The sequence below is a fragment of the Drosophila pseudoobscura genome, chromosome 3 (genome assembly GCF_009870125.1).
Source record: "Drosophila pseudoobscura strain MV-25-SWS-2005 chromosome 3, UCI_Dpse_MV25, whole genome shotgun sequence".
NCBI classification, from domain to species: domain Eukaryota; kingdom Metazoa; phylum Arthropoda; class Insecta; order Diptera; family Drosophilidae; genus Drosophila; species Drosophila pseudoobscura.
This window is the reverse complement of record NC_046680.1, coordinates 4,471,860-4,495,284: the sequence shown is the minus strand read 5'-3', so window position 1 is coordinate 4,495,284 and position 23,425 is coordinate 4,471,860. Positions and strand designations below refer to the sequence as shown.

Sequence of the window (23,425 nt, the reverse complement as noted above, 5' to 3'; positions counted from 1 at the left end):
CTTAAGTGAGCAACTGAACATGTTCCTTCCAAGTTGTTCTTTTTTGCTAACTTGTTCTTTGTTGTTCACTTGTTCATTTTTACTCACTTGTTCATTTTTACTCACTTGTTCATTTTTACTCACTTGTTCTCTACTCACTTTTTGCGCAATTTTGCTCCTCAAATGGCATTTTGCGATCTGGCAGCTTTGCTCATATTTGCGTTTACTTCACACTTTTTTCACACTATTACCGGCAAAGCTGTTTACTCTTTTGAAAAATTCACTGTGTCGCTAATTCGAAAGTATAGTGAAATTTGGAACCATCTGTGCATGAATAGTGAACAACTGAGAGAGCAAGTCAGCAACTGAGCAAGTGAGCAACTGAGCAATATGAGTCACTTACTAAAAAAGAACAAGTGAACATGTTCACCAAAATGAGCAATGTTTACCCAACACTACTATCTAGCTAGTAATATTCGAATAATTCCGGTATATTTTTAAAATGAGACCGTATTGTTCTGAAGGTCATACTGTAGAAACTGGTTTTCGCGGCGCTCCCATGTGGTGTTTTTTAGTGCTAAATGGTATTTTTGTCAATAATTAATTTAATTTTCAATGTTATATAAAAATCCAATAAATGCAAGTATTTCGAATAGGCCAATCATGTACAGAATTGATTTGTCAATCGTATAAAATTATGTGGGCATGGCTAAATGTGCTATATATATAGTAATATTCCACGGAAGATCAAAATCGAGGAATATGTAAAAATAACTTGAACTCGTCAGTATATTTACGGTATATTTTTAAAATGAGACCGTATATTCGGTATATTTCTGAGGGTCGGACGGTATATTTTCTCGATGAGTCCGCGGTCACACTGCTTCCCCGAGTTGAACGTGTCGTTAGAGCGCTATTTTGTACAATTTTTTAAAACAAAGCGAAAAGCGTGCGCTAATTTGAATAAAAAGTGTTTTGTGTCAATCTTTAGGGGTTCGGAAAACATATGCAAATTCCGAGATTTTTCAGTTTCTTTGCGCTTTGTAAAGAAAAAATTCGATAATCTTTCGTACCAAATTTGTGATTAGCTCTCGCCGGAACGATAAAAGTAATTAAATTAAATATGAAATAATTAAATACGAATCGGTTAGCAGTGCCAAAAACATCAAACTTTTATTCCGTTTCCAGCGTACATATGTACATACATACATAATTGTACGTATTCTTTGTGTCCGCATTTGTGTGCGAGTGTGTGTGTGTTGTAACGTTTGTTTACTCCGACCTCCGACCGCCCCACATTTTCTGGTGAACTTGTGCCGTTGTTTGGTGGTGCTGTTGTCCATTGCCATACTCGTACTTCCCCCAGAGTTTGTGGTACTGGGAAAAAATCGAAACTCACGCACAGTGAAACTCCAACGACCCTCAGCTGGCAGCTCTCCAGACAGCTCTCAAACAGCCTGCGATAATAACACTCCACCAAAGTCTCCAATGTGTTGTGCAATTGTATACAATCAGTAGTACCGACTCGTGCAGCATTTGGCATTAAAGCTCTTGACGTGAAATTAAAATTCAGAGGCACAGAGCCGTATATGACACGCGCCGAACACAATTACGTTCCACTGTGCAGCAAAAGCAGAGGGGAAAATTCATAAAACAACGGCAAACGGAATCATCGACGCAAAGAGAAACGACAAAAAGCCAAGAGCAAGGGGAGAGAGCGAGCTCATTCGGTTTATTTAAAGACTCACCTGCACCGTCCCGCACCAGAACAGAACGGTGTACACCCAAAATATCGTTCAGCTCGCAATGTAAACAGTTTAAATGAGGATAGCACAGAGTTTTAATAAAATGGTTGTAATCTAACTAATAACCCCACGATTCCAGAAGAGCTTCCGCCATCAATACCGCTTGAAAAAGCGCTCAGGTAAGAAGCGTTGTACATTTTTAATGTTTATTGACCTGGTTGCTGGTTTATTGAACAGTATTTCCATATTTGCAAAGCACAAATGCGTAATCGCCGGGTCTTATGGTCTCTGATAAATAAGTTCATATTTTGTTTGCCTTGTTTTTTACTTTGAGGCCCCATGAGTTAACAATAATTCATTTATTTATTTATCTTTAAGAAATGTCTACGTCTATGAGTGTGATCGAGTGTGTGATCTATTTATAGGTCAACAAAGTGTATATTTAAAATCACTTGGGCACGTCTGCTGAAATCATTTTATATTTATTGCCCCACACTCTCTATAAGTAATATGTTATTTTATGTATTTATATGTATATGCTGAGAGCTGCACTGCGGGTACGTGGAACTGACTCAACAGACCCCGATAAGGCAAATTGTAAACACTTTCGTACCTTGGCCTTAAATATATACTATACATACCCTGTAAGCACTTGTAAGTTAAAAGATATTGACACCTTATAGCTGGGCAGATAGCAGAAGAACAGCTTCATAGTTTCTGCCACGGCTCCTCCATTATCCTCCGTGGTTTAATTTACAAAAGCCGAAAGAGTGTGGGAGGCAAAAAGCGAAAGCAGTGATGCTGTTGGTAAGCTTTTAGCACAGTTGGTAGCACAGTTTCGGGATTTTTCGGTTTTACCAATTCCACTCCCTGCGATACGAAACCTACACACGCGCCGACATTTTGCTCTACCACTCATTTCGGTTTTATTGCCTGTGCCTGTGACTTTGCCTTTGCCTTTTCCTCCCCCCAGTCCATCCACTCATGCATGGGGAGAGTGCCGCCCATGGGTTGGACATGGGCGTGGGACAGACACTTTTTAGGCTTCGATTTTTGGTTTTTTCCCGTCGCTTTATGGCTCTGCAAATTTGATTTAGTGTAATCGAAAACCATTCTCTTGTCTGTCGTCCTTGAGCTCTCGATTTTGTGCATTTGGAAGTCTTAATGTGCTTAGAGTTGGCAACAAACATAAATATGTGTGTGTGTATGTGAGTCTACGAAGCCATTGACCTCAAACTGCTACACACAGAATGTGCGTAAACACTACAAGTAGAAGCAGAATCGAATGCCATCCCACATCCCACCCGTCCATCGCGTCGTTGCGGTAGTAGCGATTCTAACGAACCAGTAAAACCACTGTCGGAAGCAGCTGATGGAACCGGTAAGGCCTTTGTGCATTTAATTTTATTCTGAAATGTTGTTTTTCCTTATTTATTTGTCTGTCTGACAATGTGTGTCAGCAGCGAATGTTAAAGAGCAAACAGCTGATTGCGTGCAAATCGAGCACAAAATCGAGACCCAAGAACCGGTTTCCACCTGTCGCCTGTGGAGAGGGAACTTAGGGCACAAATTGTGCTAATTATAGCTAATAGCGATAGTCATTATAAACACACGCAGATTACGAGAACGAGAAGAAGGGCAATTGATTCTATCAATTACCGAAAGGACCACACATTAAGGATGATCTATGTATTAATGTATGTTTTCGGGTCTGTCCACAGAAAGAGTTCTATAGTTTAATCATTCAATCATGTGAGCAAGCAAAATAGTTACTGTTGGGGGTTTAAGGAAAACAACATTTAATTAGCTTGGTTTATCTTATCTAATGCGTCCGTCCCTCATCTTCTCATTACGTGTGGACATTTTCAAATATTGGATTAGCTCAATTCTAGTTCACATTATTCGAGGACTTCTATTGTTTGCTAAATTGCTAAATCAGTTCCATTTGGTACAGTGGGTACATTTTTATATGGAATGCAGCAACTGATTGCAGTTCTATTTTCAATATTCATTTCGTAGATTATCGCGTGCCTCTGTTCGTAACCTTCAAACTTTGTGCATCATGCAATTTTGGCATTCATCTTTTGTGCTGGAACGAACCTTCAACTTGGCTTAGCTCTGAAACCATAACCATAAATTTCGTTCATTAAAAAAAAAGAAGGATGAATAACTAACACTTAATGTAAGCATGTGAACCATGCACGACATAAATAGCTCATTGTTATCAAACCACTAGTGTTGCCAATGGTGTGAAACAAAGTTCAAAGCTTTAAATGTATGTATTTATTTTGTTTAAACGAGCTACAACGTAAGGAACATTTCCAGATTTTATTGCACAACTGAAATAAACAAATATGCACTCCATACGGAGCAGGGTAGGGTAGGGGAGGGGAGGATTGTTCAAGAGAGCTGTCTTCAGCCGTGATGTGGAATTTAATGATCTCAGCTTGGTAAATTTCCATTGCGTCACGGGAACGCAACCAAACAAAACAGAAGAGCAAGGGAGAGAAGTGAGAATACAAAGTGTTGGTGGATGGGTGGGGAAGGGAAGGGAAGGGAAGAGAAGGGAAGGGGATGAGACACTTTGGAACTGTAAACTCCAAGCAGGAAAGGGAGAAGAGAACGAGAAATAGAGTGAGTGCGAGATGGCACGAGAGATGGAAGGGAATAAACACTGAAGGAGAATGAAGAGATGGGCAAGGAAACCTCTCCGTCATTCCAAGTTCGAGTTTCGAGCGAGCAACAACAACACCACTGAAGAATATTAGATCGAAGAACAACAGGAAATGCAAGCCCGAACAAGAGTTGTTCTTAATTGATTATTACTGTGCTGTGTGCTCGATTGTTTTTTGTTGATTTGTTTATGGAAGCCGGGTGGGAGGCGAACGGAGAGCGAGCACAAACAAACGAGCGAAACGAATTTATCGCCAGCGGATACATTTGCCGGGTAAGTGGAGTGGCAATTAAGAGCCGCACAACGAAACGATTCGTTCATTCCGAGCTGTCACATGAGCAGCGGCCCTAGCGTTTGCCACAAAACATGGCAAAAACAAACGAACACGCACAAGCGCCAGCCCCTCCGCAGACTGTGTGACGACGCGTCAGATTTCACTTTGGGAAACTTGCCGCTTGCCTCTGGCCGCAGAGGAAAATTTGTGTATAATTACATCATATGCTCGTTTGGCGTGGACCTTGAACGGGACGTCCCAGGGAAAATGTCCTTCGTGGCCTATCTTGAGCTTGCGTCCAGGCATCGCATAAATCAAGCAATCAAATTATATTTTAAAATGTAATACTCCGGCCTTTGCTGTTCCATCGCAAAGTGGGACGAACTCGCTTCTAATTAATCTGAGAAATGGGCTGAAGTACTAATTGAATTATTGCTGGGCCAGAAATCATCGCTCAGATGAATTATTCATCCATTTTAATTCCAAATCTGATTCATGGAATTTTCTAGAACCGCCTTAATTTTCTTCTACCCACCAAAGTGTTATACGTTATACAAATGTATGTGTGAATGTGCTGTTCATGTGTGTGTGCTCGTCAAGTTTATTAGTTGATTTTCTAATTTGCATTTTTTGCACTTTGCATGGACGTGTGCACCCGTGTCAAGAGCAGGAATTAGAAAGCAAAAATACTTTCGGCCTTGAGGGGGTGCTGCTAACACGCACAGACCTTTAGAGGTCTGCTCCGTCCAACGGAAAGTTGCCCTTTTCAAAACCCAACGAGAACAACGGAAAGATTGAGAGAGAACAACAGAGGCATTTGTCTTGGTCCGGTTTTTTCGTTTGTTTGTGAATTCCTTTCGGTGCCCAGGGCTAACCGCATCCAATGCGATGAAACATGGCTGGGGAGGAGCTGACAAAAGAAAAGGAGCTGCGCTCAGACTTCGTTCAATAATTCGCTTTTCTGACAATGTGCACTATTCTTAGTTGCTAGTTAGTTTACTGTTTTAAATTTCCTCTTGTGAATCTGCATAAGGGAGATTAATGTCGAGAGCAGGCCCAACTTAACCATGAGGTAGAGAAAATTACAAGCTGAAGGGAAATCGGAAAATGTAATCATCCACATGCTCGCCAGGGGCCTTTCAGTTATTTATTTTCCTTTTTTTTGCTCGACCCACACTCAAAATAGAAAGAAATGACAAAATATCAACGGTAAATCTCATTTAGTATGCATGCCGTCCTCTCACACAGACAGAGCACACACACTCACAGTGCACAGCAAAAGAGATATCCTAGAAGAGGAAAAAATCAATATGAAACAAACAAGGGTTTGCTGGCGCTTTTCCTGTTCCCGTTTTGGTTTTCTTTTTTGCATTTTGTGACCGCAACGTTAGTCAAGTTTAAGGCAAAAAGCATAAATAATCCTTTAGCTTGCACAAGCGCTACTAACGGTAAATGTTGCTTGTGCACACACGTGTTGTGTGCAGGGGGGGTGGTAATGCAGCCGCCATTACAGCTTTTATATGCACTTGATAACTTTTTGTGGACGTCCGTTGACGGCGGCGCTGCTGCTGTCCCCAGCCCCGAGTCCTCGGCGGTGTCCTCTGAACAGTAAAAGACATGAAAGGATGCCGCAGGTGGGCCAGTATGCATGGTGCGTCGTTTGCCACGCGGACACCTTTTCGTAACTTTTCTCTTCTTCGGCTTTGTCAACAATGTTTTCAGTGACGTAAGCTGTCAAGCTGGAAAAAGGGGAGGACCCACAGCACTCTCAGCCCCACAGTATTACTAATGGTAATGGTGAAAATATTTCCAGCATATATGTACATTTTGGCCATTATTAATAGTTTTCGACCTGGGGCTGAGAAGTTCAATTGTGGGGAATCAAGCATGGATTTCCCTCTGACCGCAAGTGCCACAGAAACGGCTTTGGGGCCGTGGCCGGCACCCACCCACACTTCCATTGACAGCCGCAAAGAAAACGTAAATACCGCAACTCAATTAAAAGCTGACACCTACAATGCGAGCGTGGGAGCGCCGGGGGGAGGGGGGGGTGAGGCAATCAAATCAAATCAGCCAACTCGGGAGAATCGGTATGCCTCACCTTAAATTAATATACCTTGGCTCATATCATTGAGCATTGAGCATGGGAAAAAAGACAAAGAGGATAGAGCCGGCATCTCTCCTTGTCTCTGTCTCCTCATCTGATAACTTTGAGTCTGCATCGAGGGCTCCTGATGATGCATTTCAGATGCTCTCCTTGTCAAACTAAACAAACACTTTCGCAAGGTCGGAGCTGGGCGGCGGTTGGGTTGGGGAAAGCTTGTAGTCCATGGGAAAACTCAGCAACTCAATTCCGTTCAAGGTGAGTGGCTTGACCCTGGTTCCAGCTGGCTCAATCAATTTGCTTGAGTCTTTCAATTAAAACATGAAGGCAACCAGTCAAACTTAATTAAATCAATTTCTTTGGTTCCCTTCGATGATGATGATGGTGACGATGGTGATGGTGATGATGATGATGATGATGATGATGATGATGATGATGCTGATGGAAACAAACAATTGAATTGTAGTTTCCTAAGCTACATATAGCTACAGGTAATGCGCCATTTCCTTCATGATTTCCCCGGCCTAAACTTAAGTTATAGAACCCCTCATATAGTAATCAGACGGAAAACCCACATTAGCCCATTAGCTGGCCTAGGTCAGCATCAAACTAAAAACTAAACGTCCGCCAACAAAGAATTCATTATCATAATTGGCGGGGTATAAAAGTTATCGCCAAAAACTTTTGGCTCTAAAATTATCTCACAATTAACGACTTGCTAGAATTTATGACCCCTCCCTTACGATGTGGGAAGTTTTTGGAGCTTTATCTTTAAATTGCATAAAACAATTCGAGTACGAAGATTATACGGATTGGCGGATTCCACTTAGAAGAGAACAAAATTTAACTATTCAAGAATTCAAGTGATACTTCCAGTGCCTTGTAAAATCCTATTTCTTATACATTTTGGGATTACGATTAATTAGTTGTTGAATAGATTTGGCCAATATTGGGTTCCCACAAATTAATTGGGGATGATCAAAGTTCACCAATACACAAATATGTACATATGTATCTTTCCTCAAGGTTGCCGCCGGACACTATTCTCTTCTCTGCTTGTCTAACTAGAAAACCAATTACACTCAGCCGCATGATTGGCTTGATTTGGATGCATACATATGTACATACATTTGTATGCTTGCACAGACACATACATACATACGCAGATCTACGCACAGAATCTACGACAAGCCCATGCCAAAAGAGAGAACCGAAGGGAGCGCGTCACAAAAGGCTGGCAAGTTGACAGACGCGACGCCAACGCGTGCTTATGTGTACCCAAATTCACACATGTGTATGTACATATGTATGTGCACAACTGTAACTGCACAGATGTATGTATATACATATAGAGAAAAAATGCTAAATACTATAAGCAGCGACGCGCTTTGATAAGAAATTTATTAGATTAAGGCGAACGATTGCCGCGATTACAGACACTCGGCAGCCTTGTCGCCGTTTCGTTCCATGTCATTCCGTTCCAATCCGTTCTGCTGTAGTGCTTTGTGCCCGTCTCAGGTCCACTTCTGTTCAGTCGTTCGGACGACGACGACGACACGACGGTCAATCCCGGGTCCAATTCCAATTCCAATCCCAATTCCGATTACGACTCCGACTCCGAGTCGGGGAAAACATTGAAACTTTACAGAAACGCAGACCATACCGCTCAAGAAATGTGCTTGTTGTTGTTGTTGTTTTTGTTGGAGGCATCATCAGCATCATCATCATCATCGTAACATACAAGTTTTTATTTGTATTTTCTTTGTCTTGGCTTGGCCTCTCGTTGTGTTGTGTGTGTTGATATTAACTAAACAAGATGTGGGTCTTGAGTTTCAAGCATGATTTGCTCTACAAAGTGAAAGTGCTCCGTCAAAAGCAAGTGCATTTCGAAAGTGTGGCATACGAGCAGGCGCCAACGCAGAAGGCTATGCTGGAAATGTGCAAAATGTTGAATTAACTGTGATTGTTTTTAGCGGAAAATGTAAGTTGTAGAAAGTAAATGTGTCGCATCGAAGCTGGAGGGATCCTGAAACCAAGAGGGGAGATCACGAGACCGTATGACCGTATCGTTGAGGATAATATATGTGTATAATTGTAAAATCAGCTAGACACGGCTGATTCTCCTCCCCGAATAGCTCTAACCTTATCACATCTCCTGGCTTATCGCGTTTCACAATATAATACCACTTTCTGTCAATTATATTGTAAAGATAGGCCATCGGCAGGCACTCTTGGCCATCAAATAGTACACTGGTACTTATACCTATCCCCCCAATAGTTCTGCCAAAAACACACAGATGTGCTCGTACACCGAGAGAAAAAGCCCCTAAAATCCCGTAGGTTTGCTCCAAGAGTGGATATTGTGAAAAGAAACACATCTTGACTATGAAAATATTTGCTATGTATGCTTGTTGGTAAAAACCGAATTGTTAATTTGAATGTTTCCTTGTACTGTGTCGTGTTTTCGCCGAGTGTAGTTATACGATTGCAGCGTATACTAGTGATACGAATTTGATTTCCGATAAGGGATCGTTTCGATGTCTCGCCAAAGTCGGAAATCGGACGGTCCGCATTTTTAGCACAGAAAATCTCGGCAATCAAAAAACACGCCGTTTCTGTTTACGTTACTTCTCGTCCCGTCCCGTCTGCTCCGCTCTTCTGCGGTCTGTACTTGGCTGTTGGACGGGTATTTTAATCACTCTCCCCTATCGAGCGTTGAACTTGGCAGTCCGCAAAGCGGCCCCATTAAGTTGGTCAATGTGCAATAGCCAATGCAATGAATGGCTGCAGAACTGTGTCTAATCGTTCAAGCAAATACCATTTGGTGGCGGGATGTTCTACAGGAAGTGAAGTGCACTGAAAATTCAATCTAAATTATGCCGACTAAATGGAAAATTCTGCTCGAATTTCCAGAGATGGAAATTAAAGCAAAGTATGCTACGTATATTATTCCCCAAAACTAAATTTTAAATCGGTTTGAAACATTTTTACCATAGAAACGTGGGATAGGCAAGTACTATATTCATCGAAGAAACGGTAAGGTGTAAAGCTTCTACCCGATACATAGGCTATACGTATGTGAGGCGTTTCCAAGGTACTTTCATATCTCTCAGAGCATCATCCGTGGCTGGGGCCGCCTCGGGAATTTGTCGCTGTCATGTGTCAAAATTAATGGAATACTCGAGACATGTATTTTGCATTGTTTGGCAATTCACGAGTTGGAGATTGCTTTATAAGACGAGAGTACTATACATGTAAATGTATTTTTCGTGGTGATTTGTGAGGATGATGATGCGGCGCCATTTGTGGAAATCTATTATGTCGTTCTCGCTTATTGCTCTCCTATTGAAAGCGATGCGATACTATGTTTAAGCTTTGTGCTCCCTGAGCTCCGATTTAAGTCATTTATCGGACGAGTCTCGAGTCTCGACTAACTCTGTGTTCCCTCTCCTTGCAGCACCAGCATTGAAGGCTGCTAATCGAGAGCAGAGACCATCTGTCATCATCACGCGTTAACGAGGAACAGAAGAAACGGAAGAAACAGGAGAAGCAGCACCAGCAGCGACTCACTTACATAATATTTTGGACATTACTCATCATACGCCGCGTAAGCCGCATCCAGCCATCCAGCACTGAGAGAACCGCCGTCGATATGTTCGCCCGTCCGCCGCCGCACTGTGCGCCGCGCACTTGACACGCGTTAAACCCCCCACGTGGCCCGAGAGGAGTGGAGCAGTGCAGGAGAGGCACGTGCACCCACCTGCCACAGGAGCAGCAGCAGCAGCAGCAGCAGCATCAGCATCAGAAGGAACACTAGAGCGTCATTCATACGCATTCCCCTTGTTTTTCTTATTTTTTGTTTGTTTCATTGGCACCAAAAAGCGTTGTTTGGTTTCCCCCAACAGAAACTGTAGTTACCGTACCGCATGAGGGTGCCAAGGCATAAACCGTTTACTGGCAGCGACAACTGCCGCAACAGCAACAGCAACAGCGACAGCACCAGCATCAGCATCGGGAGCAACCGCAACGTGCCACAGTTGCCATCAGTCATTGTTCAATATATTCTCCGTTGGCCTGTGATAAACCCCCTAACGTTCTTAATGAATGACATTCGGTTCAAGTCATTTTATCGTGCCAGCAAAACGACATCTGCCGCAGCAGCAGCAGGAGGAGCCACAGCGTCGAAGTCGTGCGACAAGAGCCAGAACAGCAATCCCCGTACTTACAACAACAGCAGCAAATCGAACAAAGTGTTTCTCCACTACATACCCCGCGATCCGCGCCTAAGAATCCTCCACCGAACCGCCGCCCTCAATAAACCCTTGAATCGCAGTCGCTACACCCTCAGCGAGCTGAATATAACTGAAGATCTGTGCAATTATGGTGAACTAATCGGCGGCAGTGATACCCGTGCTCGCAGTGTGGAAAAGGATCTAGTGCCAGTGAAAATCTCCGGGAAATACTAAAGTGTAGCGTTCTGTTGTATCTGTTATACGCTTCTCGGTTCTCCTGTTGCCCGCGGGGCTGAGCATTCTTTGCGAGTGGCTTTGCAGGACAAAAGGTAAGAATGGGAACCCTAAAGGAAAGTCTCTTCGAAGCCAGCTAGAGAGGAGTCACTAATAGCTTTCCTGTCAATTTCCGTCCGACCATCGCTGTGGGATGGGGGACACACTCTGTATTCTATGTGCATAACGAGTACGTCCGTCTAAAATTAGCCACCAACTGACTGGCACTCAAGCAAACCCACAAAAGCCCACAAATTGAATTGAAAATACATATTATTATTTTTGTCGTTGTGTTTATTATTATTTTCGGCGATCAGCTGTTGTCTTTTGACGCACGCACACACACTCAGGCGAATGCGCCGTCTCTGCCAGCAGATCTCGCTCTCTCTTTCGTCTTCACCTACGATACGAGCATTTTCTCTGAGGTCAAGTTGAAGGCGATTATCGTATGGGATAGGATTGGATCCGTTGGGGAGAGATTCCGTTCGTCTGGGGTAAATGCCAAACGACCAAATGCCAGTTTGCGCGCGATTTTATAAGCGAAATGTATTCACCTACCACGAGTAGTTCTTGTTGTTGCTACCATTTTAGCCATTATAAATATTGTGATCCCTCGAAGGAATGGAAGGTGGGAAAACACATTAGGTGGGGGGACAAAAGAGCATAGCATAGCGATACCAAATCCCCCGATATTCAAATAAGTTATTAATGCTGTTACCGTTTACTGTTCCCCAACCCAACAGCACCACGCACTGAAAGAAAACCGAAGGAAAGGAAAACTCAACTGAAAAAATCTATGCTGAAATCCAATGCAATTAAAACCGTGTTCAAATCCAATAATTGCTCTGTCTAGAAAGTGCAACATTTTTACAGATATTTTCTATTGTGGCCGCCAGAGCCAGCCTTCTTAGAACGGCAACCAGTTAATCCAAAACCCAAAAGCAAAACAAAAACACTTAGCACTTAGCACTTATCAAGGCCCAATCATGGCCAAGCCCACAACGGCCTCCAGCGTGTCCAACGTCTCGAACAACAACAGCGCGGAGGCGGCCAACAACAACAGCCAGCAGAATGGGGGGGCCTATCAGGCACTGCCCGAGAGCCCGGTACCGGCCCCGGCCAACACTCCCCTGAACCGTGCCATCAAGCACGACCTGTTCCCGGAGGTGACGTTCTGCAATCTGTCGGCGGAGGAGCTGGCCGATGGGGCCGGGCACAGCCGCGTGGTGCGGACCAGCATCATAGCGATCGACGGCGAGGGAAACCTCACCTGCCTGATGAACAGTAGCCAGGTTAAGAAGCGCAAGCGGCTGATATCGAACGAGTCGGGCGACTCGATAGACTCCGGCTCGACGGAGAAGAAGGCCCCGAAGATGCCCGACGGAGGCTACGGCTGGGTGGTAGTGTTCGCCTCCCTGGTGGTCTCCCTCATAGCGGATGGACTGTCCTTCTCCTTTGGCCTGATCAACGCGGAACTGCTCGAGTACTTCGGGCAGTCCACCTCGAAGACGGCCTGGATCTCGTCGCTGTTTTTCTCCGTTCCGCTGCTAATGGGGCCCATCTGGTCGAATCTGGTGGACAAGTACGGGTGCCGCAAGATGACCATCATTGGGGGGCTGGTGTCCGCCGTGGGGTTCGCCATGTCCTCCTTCTGCAACTCCATCGAGATGCTGATGGTGACGTTTGGGATTATTTCGGGCCTGGGACTGGGCATCGGCTACGTCACCGCCGTGGTGTCCATTGCCTTCTGGTTCGACAAGAAGCGGACCTTTGCCACCGGCATCGGAGCCTCGGGAACGGGCATTGGCACCTTTGTGTACGCCCGCCTCACCTCGTACCTCATCGAGTCGTACGGGTGGCGCGGAGCCACCCTCATCCTGGGGGGCACCATGCTGAACGCCTGTGTCTGCGGCGCCCTGATGCGGGACCCCGACTGGCTGATAGAGGAGAACCGCCTGGAGAGCCGCTCGCAAAGCGTGACCACCTTCTCCAACTCGAGCGTATGCCTGGAGGAGATCAAGAAGCTGCTGGACACGGGCATCACCAAGGAGGCTGTCCTGGACAGCCTTGTGACGAAGAACAACACGGAGGCCAACCAGCAAATCGACGATCCCCTGGACACGGGCCTCAAACGCTATCGCAGCGAGATCTTTCTGCCGACTTTCCTGAGCATCCAGGAGCTGGACAGCATCTGTGAGGTGAAGAGCCTGAGTCGGCGTTCCCTCAGGCACAAGGAGGGGGTGGAAGCTCCGTCGCGGGAGAATCTGCTGTCCATGTCGTCGGGAGCGGGGGGATATCCTCCGTCGACGGCCATCATTGGCTCGCCGGACGATACACTCATGGGCGGAATAGCACAGGAGGCCATGGAAGCGGCCAAGAAAAGCTATCTGGCCTCCATCGAGACCCTGTCGCCGTCGGAGAAGCGCTCGAGCCCCGTCGGGTCGATACGATCCTCGGACGAGGGATACCTCACCCAGAAGCACGCCAGCTCCCGGTACTCGCTCAACGAAAATCTCTTCATGGCCAAGCACACGACGCCGTCGATCTCCAACCTGAAGGTGAATGGTCTGCGCCACAACTCGGTGGACATCCTCAGCGAGGATATGCACTGCTACTACAAGGACGAGACATTCGCCCTCCTGGATCACGGCCGCCGCCCCGGCCCCACTGTGATAGCCATGCCGGATCGCGAACAGCCAACGGCCAACAGTGAGGTGGCTCTGCGCCGCGCTCGCCTCGACAGCATCACGGGCATCCGCCGGCTGTCCAGGTCGAAGAAGCCCAGCCAGCACCGCTCGAATCTGCGCCGAAACATTTCGATACGCAACTCCAACTTCCTCAAGGACATGCGGATCCACCGCAACTCCATACACTACCGCGGCGCCATGCTCAACACGCACCGGTACCGGCTGCGGGCCTCCTCCTGCCCCAACATCTACCGCAACTCGATGACCACCATCGCCAAGGAAGAAGAAGATGTAAGTAGATGTAGTAGATGCCTCCCTCCCTGGGTCTCCCTTATCAGGCGGGTCTTGGCTTGACAACAGCCCCAGCTGCTCAGTTGCTCAGCTGCTCAACTGCTTATTGAGTTATCAGCGCTCACTCTCTCTACATTTGTACTACGTACATAATTGGACTGTATAAATATCGTATTACGCCTGATAAGGTGACCATTTGGGCTTCCGTGTTGCCTACATTCGATTAACAAAAGGAAAACCCTAAAGAAAATCTGGCTCTTCTTCTGCTCCTTTATTCCCTTTCCACAGACCTGGTACGAAAGCTTTGTGGACACGATGAAGTCCATTTTTGATTTCTCAATGTTTCTCGACCTGAAGTTCGCCCTGTTCAACCTCTCGACACTGTTTCTGTTCATTTGGTGAGTACCCATGCACCTACGTGCACTCCGAGGCTACTGGTTACTGATCAGCGAAGGCCTCGGATGTGCGCACAGCGCGAAGGAAAACCTAAAGGAAAATGCTAAAATTAATACTCAGATGAATGCGCGCCGCCATAATTGTACAGTTGCCAGCAGATGTCGCAAACACTTTTTGGCAGCTGTTCAAATTGTTGTTGTTATACAATGCTTTTGTTAACCCCAGAGCTGAAAATGCTTCAATGAAATATGAATGGTGTGATCAACATTATCGATTAGATCAGCGGTGGGCGCGTTTCTGCTCAGATGTTCGGGTAAAGAATAGTACAAGAAACAACATGCATGTCGTGTGCATTGCTACTCGACTCGAGCTTGTTGCTGGACTGGCCTGCCCTCCGCTGTATTCGATGCATAATCGTGGTTTACCCTACTCCATATTCAGAGTGCTCCAAATGTAGGATCTCGATAAGGAGACTGGTTTGAATCGATTCAGACCGAACCAAACCTTTTTCTGATAACGAATAAAGGCACCCATCTAATCTCCACTCTGGGCACGTTCCGCAGGTTCATTATACCCTATCTGTATCTACCGGACTACATGAAGCAATATAACTACGAGGTGAATGTAAGTGCCGTTCTGATATCGGCAGTTGGCATCGCGCAAACGGTGGGCATGATAGGACTGGGCTATGTGGGCGACCAGCCCTGGATGAACATCAACATATGCTACTCCCTCTGCATGCTGGGTAAGTTGGAGCTGCTTCGATTCAGGGATCAAGAGTGTTGGTCCTTTCTTAATCATTCTACATTTCTTCACTGACAGTGTGCGGAGCCTCTGTGTTCTGCATGCCCATGCTAATGACCAGCTACAATGGACTGATGGCAATGTGCGTAATCTTCGGCTTTACGTTCGCCAGCTCGTTTTCGTTTACGCCCAGTATACTGGTCAGTATTGTGGATTTGGACGATTTCACGTGTGCGTACGGTCTGGTGCTGCTGGTGCAGGGTGTGGGCATGATCGCAGGCCCCCCAATAGCAGGTCTCATATACGAGTCCGTGGGAAGGTATGTAGTCGAATGAATTTGTGAAAAATGAATCCTCGACTTATTTGTTTAATTTGTCCAATTTGCATTCCATTGCCGCCGCCACAGATGGGACGACTCCTTCTACTATGCGGGCATATTTATAGCACTCTCCGGCGTCTGCTCGTATATGATCGAGTTCTGCGAGAAGAAAGCACCTAAGGAGAGTGATAGTGATGTCTCAGAGACTAAAAAAGCTCAACTTTTACACTAGATTCATAAATAGACATGAACCGAAGGCGGACTGGACCTGGAACTGAACCTAGACCTGGGCCTGGACCTGGACTGCTGAGAAGGTACTTCAAATCTGATAAGCTGTAGCCTAAAAAAAAAGCATTAGCATTAAATGTTATCGAGTTTCTTATGTCAAATGGTCTTGCAGCCATAAAATCCGAGCAGAATTGTAACTGAAACTAAGCCTATTCGATAAGATTGTCTAGCATGTAAGCCCAATAATTGACTTGAGAAATAGTTATAGCTATACACCATACCATACCTTGCGTACATACTATATAGATATATACACCTTATATATACATAAATCTTTAGCTGCACTAGGGCAACTACTAATCAGCAAGTTGTAATCCTCATCTAGACAAAATGTTCAATTTTCAATCAATATCAATGCAGTGCATCACTGCCAGGTGCAAACGGGTCCCCCTCAATTGTCTTCTTTATAAAGGTAAAACTGAAAAATATACCTACATATTGCCTAGATTTAATGGCCTTAATTTTCGTACGAACACCGTAAAGGAACACTCAATAAACAACAACCAATCTATACATAAGGAACGTATGCAATAACAAAGGACAAGCGACCATTTTTCGATCGATCTTTCGAGTCCTTGGCCGCATTTGTCTTTAAACTAACATTCAATCTTGAAGTCAATCAAGAATAAACAGTACACACACACATCTATTGCACGGCTCCAAAAAGATTTCAGCAAAGGAGCAAATAGGTCCGAATACCCGCTCTTGCAGTAAGGAAACGTTTTTCTACCATTAGGATAGAATACCATTATTGAATGTTTGCAAAATTATAAAGCTCAACACAACACAAACGAGTGGAGTCGAGAAGGGAAGGTCTTGCTTGGAAATGCAGATGAATATAGAGTTCAAGTATTATTGAAAAATACATATTTATAGATATGGAGATAAAAAGAAAACTCACCCGAGAAGCACACTGAAAGCTAGCTAGTTTTGTTCAAACCTAGGCACACTTCACACGTTAGAGAGTAAAAGGCAGACCAGGACCTATACTGTAGCGTAGTTATTGTTGTTTTCGAACTCTAGAAAATATGTACATACTCACACACAGACACACACACACACACACACACACACACACACACACACACACACATAACACATAAGTAAATTACAATTATAAAATATTTACAAGAAATAAACAATTATCTAATGATCCATATTAACGAAAATACATACATACAATTTTTGAAACGAGATCGTTTGAGTACTTAATGCATTAATGGGTTCTGCTCTCGAGATTCAGGCCAAGGTAAAGACCGGATTTGATGTGGTTTTTAAATATTTATTATGTATGTATATATTCATTATTCCGCATGGGAAGGGCTTTTGGGCAAATACAAATATTATAAATAATTTGATTTACGTTTACGGTTGTATAGTTCGTTTAAATCTTGTGTTTGTCTTTAATTTAATATATGTATGTATATTTAAACCTCGTAGAATACTAAATTGATCATTGAATCGCAGCGTTTACGTTTACGTTCACGTTCATCCCATTTTGATGTATCTATATCGTTTAAATAACTCCCTTTCAGCGCACAAGTTTTAGCATTTTCTGTTGTCGCTCGGTTCGTTTTTCTTTTCGTTTTAGCTTATGAATAAAGTGACACGGGTGTAAAGTGGAACCAATTGCACAATAAAATGTCGGAACAAAGCAAATGCGTTGAGAAGGAAATATAAAAATATGCACATAATTATGTAGGTATGTATGTAGATGGGGCAGGGCAGGGGCAGACACCCATTGCAAAATGGGGCGTGGCGCGGCGTTGCAGGGCAGCGACTGGATGGCTCGCTGAAAACAAATCACAATGAGAGAAGTTCACATATTTTCAGTTTGTCTATATATTACACAGAATTTTGTCCGGCACGACCTAGACCCCACCGGTGTATAACTATGCGTCTGATCTGTCCTTACACAAAGATAACTTGCAAACTAATTTTAATATAGTACACAAAAAATATACATAAAAAACATTTAGGTATACATATGTGTCTCGTTAAAGTTTATAAAATTTAGAAATCACGCACGACACGACACATTTACACATACACATACGAATGCTATATGTTATCTGTTTTGGTTTATTTTTCGATTCTCTCGTTTGGTATTTTGCATCTGTTTGTTCTTTAATTAAAACGTAGCTCAAGTGTAGTAGTTGTGTGGGATTGAGTGATTTTAACATTACGCTTAGTGTGTTTTGTTTGCTATTTGATTTGCCTGTGGTTAGTTTGCTTTTGAAGTTAGAAAACAAGATATCTGTGTCTCAGCTAGTACCTTCTATTAGTTAGTCACTAGAGTAGCTTTTACAGAAGCGGGCTACGTCTATACCCAATGTTGCTGGCAGGCATCTGCCGCTTACTCCTAGCAGCAGCCACTGTTTGCAGCGCCGGCAGCTCCGCCAGACCCAGGCAGCGAGGGGTTTGTGGGTGAATGCTGTTGGCCGATTTTAATGCCGTTTGCCTGTGGAAAAGACGTGTGTCGAAGTGAGCCAAAGTGTATCAAAAAGCCAAAAGCCGTGCATATTTACCTCATTGTTTATATCGAACACTCCCTCCTGTATCTTCTCGTAAATCTCTTTGGCGGTGTTGATGAAGGCCTCCTCCACGTTGGCCGCTGTGCGCGCTGATGTCTCCATGAAGACCAGTCCATGCTCACGGGCAAATGCCTCACCCTCCTCCTTTTTCACCTCACGCCTCGAGTCCAGATCGCTCTTGTTGCCAATGAGCATGATCACCATGTTGGAGTTCGAGTGCTGACGCGCGTCCTCCAGCCATGTGGTCAGATGGTTGAAGGTCTCCCGCCTTGTGATGTCGTACACCAGCAAGGCCCCAGCAGCACCACGATAATACGAGCGGGTTATTGATCTGTTGAACGCAAAAATTGATGTCCCATCACATTGCATAACGAATACTGATTATTGTTTTTTGCTCTCCCACCTGAAAGCCTCTTGGCCTGCTGTGTCCCAGATTTGCAGCTTGATCTGTTTGCCATCAATCGTGATCATGCGTGCTCCAAACTCCACGCCAATTGTCAGATCGTGCACCGGCTGAAAGCGCTTGTCCGTGAACTGCAGTAGCAGACATGATTTTCCAACGCCTGAGAAAACAGAGAAAAGTTAATTGGCAAATAGGGAAAGTTTTTCGTCTGCCAAATCAAATGCGATTCGAAATTAGTCTTTAAGTGGGTGTTTTCCACATATTTCTATACTGAAGGAGATTAGAGACTGCCTCTGGAGCCTGCACTTCCGCACTACAGGAGAATAACCGACAACAGCTGGTAGATATCCTGAAATGTGTAATCCACACTGATAAGCGAATGGTAGGCAGCCCTATGGGGCGGGGAGCACCCGACTCTTTGGAAAAATCTCTCAACCAGTGGGGGTTGTTGGTTGAGTCAGCAGCAGGGTTTTCAGCGTGTGGGCTGTAGCCGGCCCCCTCTGCTACAACCCCCGCACACTGTTAACTTCGTGCCCAGTGAACGCCCGCCCGCCTGTATGCGTTGTTATGGTTTTATTGATTTTTCCTTTTGCTGGCCGACTCCTTGTCCGTTTTCATATGGCAGCTGGTGCTGGACAGCGGATGCCAATTCAGATCTTACCTTACACAATCTTGGGAGCTTGACCCCGAGCACACTGCGCAGTTGACCGTTTTGTGAGACTACCATTGTTTTGTTGTTCAATTAATTGCCACACAATTTTGTGCAAATGGCAAATTTTTCCACTATATGGGAGGATATTTATAGCGCTGTCCAACTCACCAGTATCGCCAATGATAATGTATTTGAACAAGTATGCGTAGGACATGGTTGCAGCTGGTTGGTTTAGATCACACTTCTTGAAACTATGATCTCGTAATTTTACAATTAATACGCAATTCTTGTAAGTTCTGTTCGTATTTATGATGACGGATGATAGAGCTGCGAAACCATCGAGGCACTATCGATACTGTCGCCGATGTTTTTGCACCTCTAACTGAAGTAGTTCATGAATGATGGGAACAAGTTCCCCTTGCAAGGTGTGTGAGCTAGAGAGGGAGGTCATTAAACAAATGCCATCCAAAATGTCACAAATAAATAACGATTTAGAACAAGATCGAACAAACTTAGACCAAATTCACTGAATGCAAACCAGTTTGCCAGCATTTGTTCACCAAATTCTATTCAGTTCAGTAAATCAGAGGCAGCAATCAACTATATCGATAGCCAAAAAATATATCGCTGCCTTGCCCATCCCTATATGTATGTATGTGAATTTTGTCAGAAATTTTCTCGCACAAAGGTGTTTTTAAATTGAAATTAATTGCTGCGCGATGTGTAAACAGAAGTCCACTTAAATTGTAAAGCCTAGAGCACAAAGCTAGGCTAGCCCCACAACTGAAACAATTTGGGAACGAGTTGTGTTTCGGGATCAAACTTACTTTGTGTGGTCTGCCACAGATTTTCTCGTCTCAGGCGTAGGCAAAGGCGTTGTGGATCATCGCGGCTCGAAGGAAGGTGAAACATGAAGATGGCTGACGGCTCGACAATATTGCGTAGGAACCGACCTGGTACAACATCAAAGGTGAGCTCCCGTTGACAAATACCAAAACCTGTGCGTTTACAACGCTCTCGCTTTCACTCAGGACTTCTGTCGCTGGCCCGATGAGCCTCTGGAGGAGATGGACAGCACGCTGGCTGTGCAGCAGTTCATACAGCAACTGATCAAGCGTGATCCGAGCAATGTCGAGCTTATATTGACCATGCCAGAGGCCCAGGATGAGGGGGTGTGGAAGTACGAGCACTTGCGACAATTTTGCATGGAATTGAACGGCCTGGCTGTGCGCTTGCAGAAGGAATGCTCGCCGTCGACTTGCACACAGATGACGGCAACCGATCAGTGGATATTCTTGTGTGCGGCCCACAAGACGCCAAAGGAGTGTCCAGCAATTGATTACACTCGTCACACACTGGACGGAGCTGCCTGTCTGCTCAACAGCAACAAATATTTCCCAAGCAGGTAGGCGTAAACATGCTCATGAGAAAACATGAACTAAATGGCTAATCAACTGTCTCCCACAGAGTTTCCATAAAGGAGTCGTCGGTGACCAAGCTGGGGTCGGTGTGTCGGCGCGTTTACCGTATCTTTTCGCATGCTTTCTTTCACCATCGTCGCATTTTCGACGAGTTCGAAGCAGAAACGTATCTATGCCACCGATTTACGCATTTCGTCACAAAATACAATCTAATGTCGAAGGAGAATCTGATCGTGCCCATCAGCGACGGAGAAAACGCTGCACCAGGCGAGAGCGAGGCTTAGGTAGCAATCCAGTCATTCTCATATAAAAACTCACGCGTAGGCGCGCTCATACACACATATTTATTTATATTAACTAATAGCTTGAGCATTTGTTTTGGCTCACCCCGACAGAGCGGATCGGATTCAACTCAAAGGCAAATGCAAATCTTGTATGTAGTTTAAACGTCAAATATATAAAGCCCCTCTACATAACGATAACTAAGTAATAAAGGCAAAAGAACCAGATGATAACAGGCCCCCTCTCCACTCCAACCCGCCAGCCACACCTGATCTTAAGTCCGCAATTATTCCGTAAAATTATATTACGACTATGTTTAAAATCTTTATTTAAATAAATTATGTGTAGTAATTCTTGTGGCCGAACCAAGACCAAAACACCATTCAACTCCTTCAATTCCTCTCGACAACATGCAGCCAAAACACACACAGCAATGCTTTACGTGACTACAAACGTGAACTTTACTATATGAAAAAAAATTACCATATATACATACAACAAGAAAATTGCAATAAAAGAACGTACATACACACAAAAAATGAAAATGATAACAATATTCAACCACTCTCAGACTATATTGACCTCGAACATGGGCTGCTGTTTCACGATGCGATCAAAGCTCATGCGCGACAAGTCCAGAGTGGTGAGCCTGCCCTCCAGGATCAGCTCAGAGATGGCTCGTCCAACCGCAGGCGTCTGTTGAATGCCATGGCCACTGAAGCCAGCAGCTATGAAGAGGTTGCTGTAATGTGGATGCCTGCCTATGATGCCATTGGCATCGAACGTATTGTGCTCGTAGTAGCCGGCCCAGCTGCTCTGCACCTTGACGGCCTCAAAGCACGGCACACGGTTTGCCAAGGTGGGCCAGATGTCCGTGTCAAAGTAGCCATGATCCACATCCAAGGTATCACAGTCCGGCTCCTCATCATCACAAGGACTGCGGCCGCAGAGGAAGTTGCCGCCCAAGCCATCGCGTCGGAAGTATGTCCCGTCGGGATCTACGGTCAGCGGCGTCGCCAAGCCAGGACCATTGTCGCCCTGCGTGCTGAACACATAGACATACCGCTTTCGCGGCTCCACCGGCAGAGGCACGCGCAGCGATGCCTCCTTCGCCTGGGTGCTGCCAATATTTGCCAGGCTAGCCACCTGGCCCGAGTGTGCTCCCGCCGCTAGTACGCAGGTGTCGAACTTCACAGTATGCTGAGTACCATCGCCAGCATCCACCACTGCTCCTGACAAAGCCCCAGCTGCATTCCACTCGAAGCCCACCACTTCCCCGTTGGCGAACTTGGCGCCAAAGGAACGCGCCTGTTTCTTGAATCCCATCAGCAGCGCCCAGGGATCAAACCATCCCTCCTTGTCAATGCCGTAGCAGCCCAGTTCAATTTTGTCCGTGCACAGCCAGGGAAATTGCTTCCGCAAGGCCTCCGGGCCGAGCAGTTTGTTCCGGGCCCCCAATTCGTTCTGCAGCTTGGAGTTCCGGGTGAGGATCTCTGCTCCTTGGGAGGTGGCCATGATCAGGTAGCCGTGCGGCTGGAAACAGAGATCGACGTCACCCAAATGCTTTTGGCTGTTCATAATGAAGTCGTGGCCGTAAAGTCCCATTTGTATGTTTTCTGCCAGGGAGAACTGCTGCCGTACTCCGCCCACCGAGAGCACAGTAGAAGCCTTCGAGTACTGAGTAAGGAATGGTTGGAAGTCAGTGATCTAGATCTAGCCAAGCCTCAAGACTCCCTACTCACACCATGATCGCGCTCCACCACCAGCACATTGAGCTTCTTCCCCCGCTGCCGTGCCTTGGACGTGAGCCAAAAAGCTGAGGAGGCTCCCATGCCGCCGCCACCAATGATCAGGACATCACAACTGCTGGGCAGAGCATCGCCGTAAGCCTTGCTGCACAGACAGCGGAACTGCTGCAAGCTACCCACCGCTCGCAGAACTCGTCCAAGTGGCAGCATTTTTCACACTAGCCGACGGTGGCGCCCGTCGCCTGTCCGCGTGTGTCGCATCTCCATAAGAGCTGATAAGCGGCATTGAATCCCACCAGATTAGATTTGTGCAGTTTTTCGTAAATGTTTTGTGTGAGACGAGTAAATAGAACGACGCACACGAGGCCTCACAACACAA

At 45.3% G+C, this 23,425-nt stretch overlaps 5 protein-coding genes across 8 annotated transcripts; 3 read left to right on the top strand and 2 right to left on the bottom strand.

Annotated features, from left to right (window-relative positions):
* Positions 1 to 830: 830 nt before the first annotated feature.
* Positions 831 to 12,118, top strand: LOC117183672 (uncharacterized). 3 transcript variants are annotated; one of them, XM_033378363.1, is made up of 3 exons: positions 831 to 1,903; positions 10,234 to 11,337; positions 12,025 to 12,118. In XM_033378363.1, the coding sequence occupies exon 2, from the start codon at positions 10,703 to 10,705 to the stop codon at positions 11,240 to 11,242; it is 540 nt and encodes a 179-aa protein (XP_033234254.1). In that variant the 5' UTR covers positions 831 to 1,903; positions 10,234 to 10,702; the 3' UTR covers positions 11,243 to 11,337; positions 12,025 to 12,118. The 3 variants fall into 3 exon arrangements, with proteins under 3 accessions (XP_033234254.1, XP_033234255.1, XP_033234256.1); XM_033378364.1 differs by lacking the exon at positions 831 to 1,903 and adding an exon at positions 4,416 to 4,671; XM_033378365.1 differs by lacking the exon at positions 831 to 1,903 and adding an exon at positions 8,338 to 8,757.
* Positions 12,119 to 12,236: 118 nt separating this feature from the next.
* chk (chaski) lies at positions 12,237 to 17,202 on the top strand. The gene is made up of 5 exons (XM_033378359.1): positions 12,237 to 14,259; positions 14,548 to 14,657; positions 15,219 to 15,400; positions 15,478 to 15,718; positions 15,806 to 17,202. The coding sequence occupies exons 1-5, from the start codon at positions 12,268 to 12,270 to the stop codon at positions 15,948 to 15,950; spliced, it is 2,670 nt and encodes an 889-aa protein (XP_033234250.1). The 5' UTR covers positions 12,237 to 12,267; the 3' UTR covers positions 15,951 to 17,202.
* Positions 17,203 to 17,385: 183 nt separating this feature from the next.
* On the bottom strand, positions 17,386 to 19,945 carry Rab2 (RAS oncogene family member Rab2). 2 transcript variants are annotated; one of them, XR_001452028.2, is made up of 5 exons: positions 19,764 to 19,945; positions 18,944 to 19,103; positions 18,535 to 18,871; positions 18,282 to 18,467; positions 17,386 to 17,798 (listed from the first exon to the last, which is right to left on the bottom strand). XR_001452028.2 is itself a non-coding variant. In XM_001360109.4 (4 exons), the coding sequence occupies exons 1-4, from the start codon at positions 19,807 to 19,809 to the stop codon at positions 18,369 to 18,371; spliced, it is 642 nt and encodes a 213-aa protein (XP_001360146.1). In that variant the 5' UTR covers positions 19,810 to 19,945; the 3' UTR covers positions 17,831 to 18,368. The 2 variants fall into 2 exon arrangements, 1 of the variants encoding a protein (XP_001360146.1); XM_001360109.4 differs by lacking the exon at positions 17,386 to 17,798 and having other exon boundaries at positions 17,831 to 18,467.
* Positions 19,946 to 20,231: 286 nt separating this feature from the next.
* On the top strand, positions 20,232 to 21,677 carry Mob4 (MOB kinase activator 4). Its single transcript, XM_001360108.4, has 3 exons — positions 20,232 to 20,565; positions 20,627 to 21,000; positions 21,063 to 21,677. The coding sequence occupies exons 1-3, from the start codon at positions 20,506 to 20,508 to the stop codon at positions 21,298 to 21,300; spliced, it is 672 nt and encodes a 223-aa protein (XP_001360145.1). The 5' UTR covers positions 20,232 to 20,505; the 3' UTR covers positions 21,301 to 21,677.
* Positions 21,678 to 21,735: 58 nt separating this feature from the next.
* On the bottom strand, positions 21,736 to 23,275 carry LOC4803429 (FAD-dependent oxidoreductase domain-containing protein 1). Its single transcript, XM_001360107.4, has 2 exons — positions 23,041 to 23,275; positions 21,736 to 22,975 (listed from the first exon to the last, which is right to left on the bottom strand). Exons 1-2 carry the CDS (start codon positions 23,254 to 23,256, stop codon positions 21,866 to 21,868), a joined length of 1,326 nt encoding a protein of 441 aa, XP_001360144.1. The 5' UTR covers positions 23,257 to 23,275; the 3' UTR covers positions 21,736 to 21,865.
* Between the last annotated feature and the right edge of the window lie 150 nt (positions 23,276 to 23,425).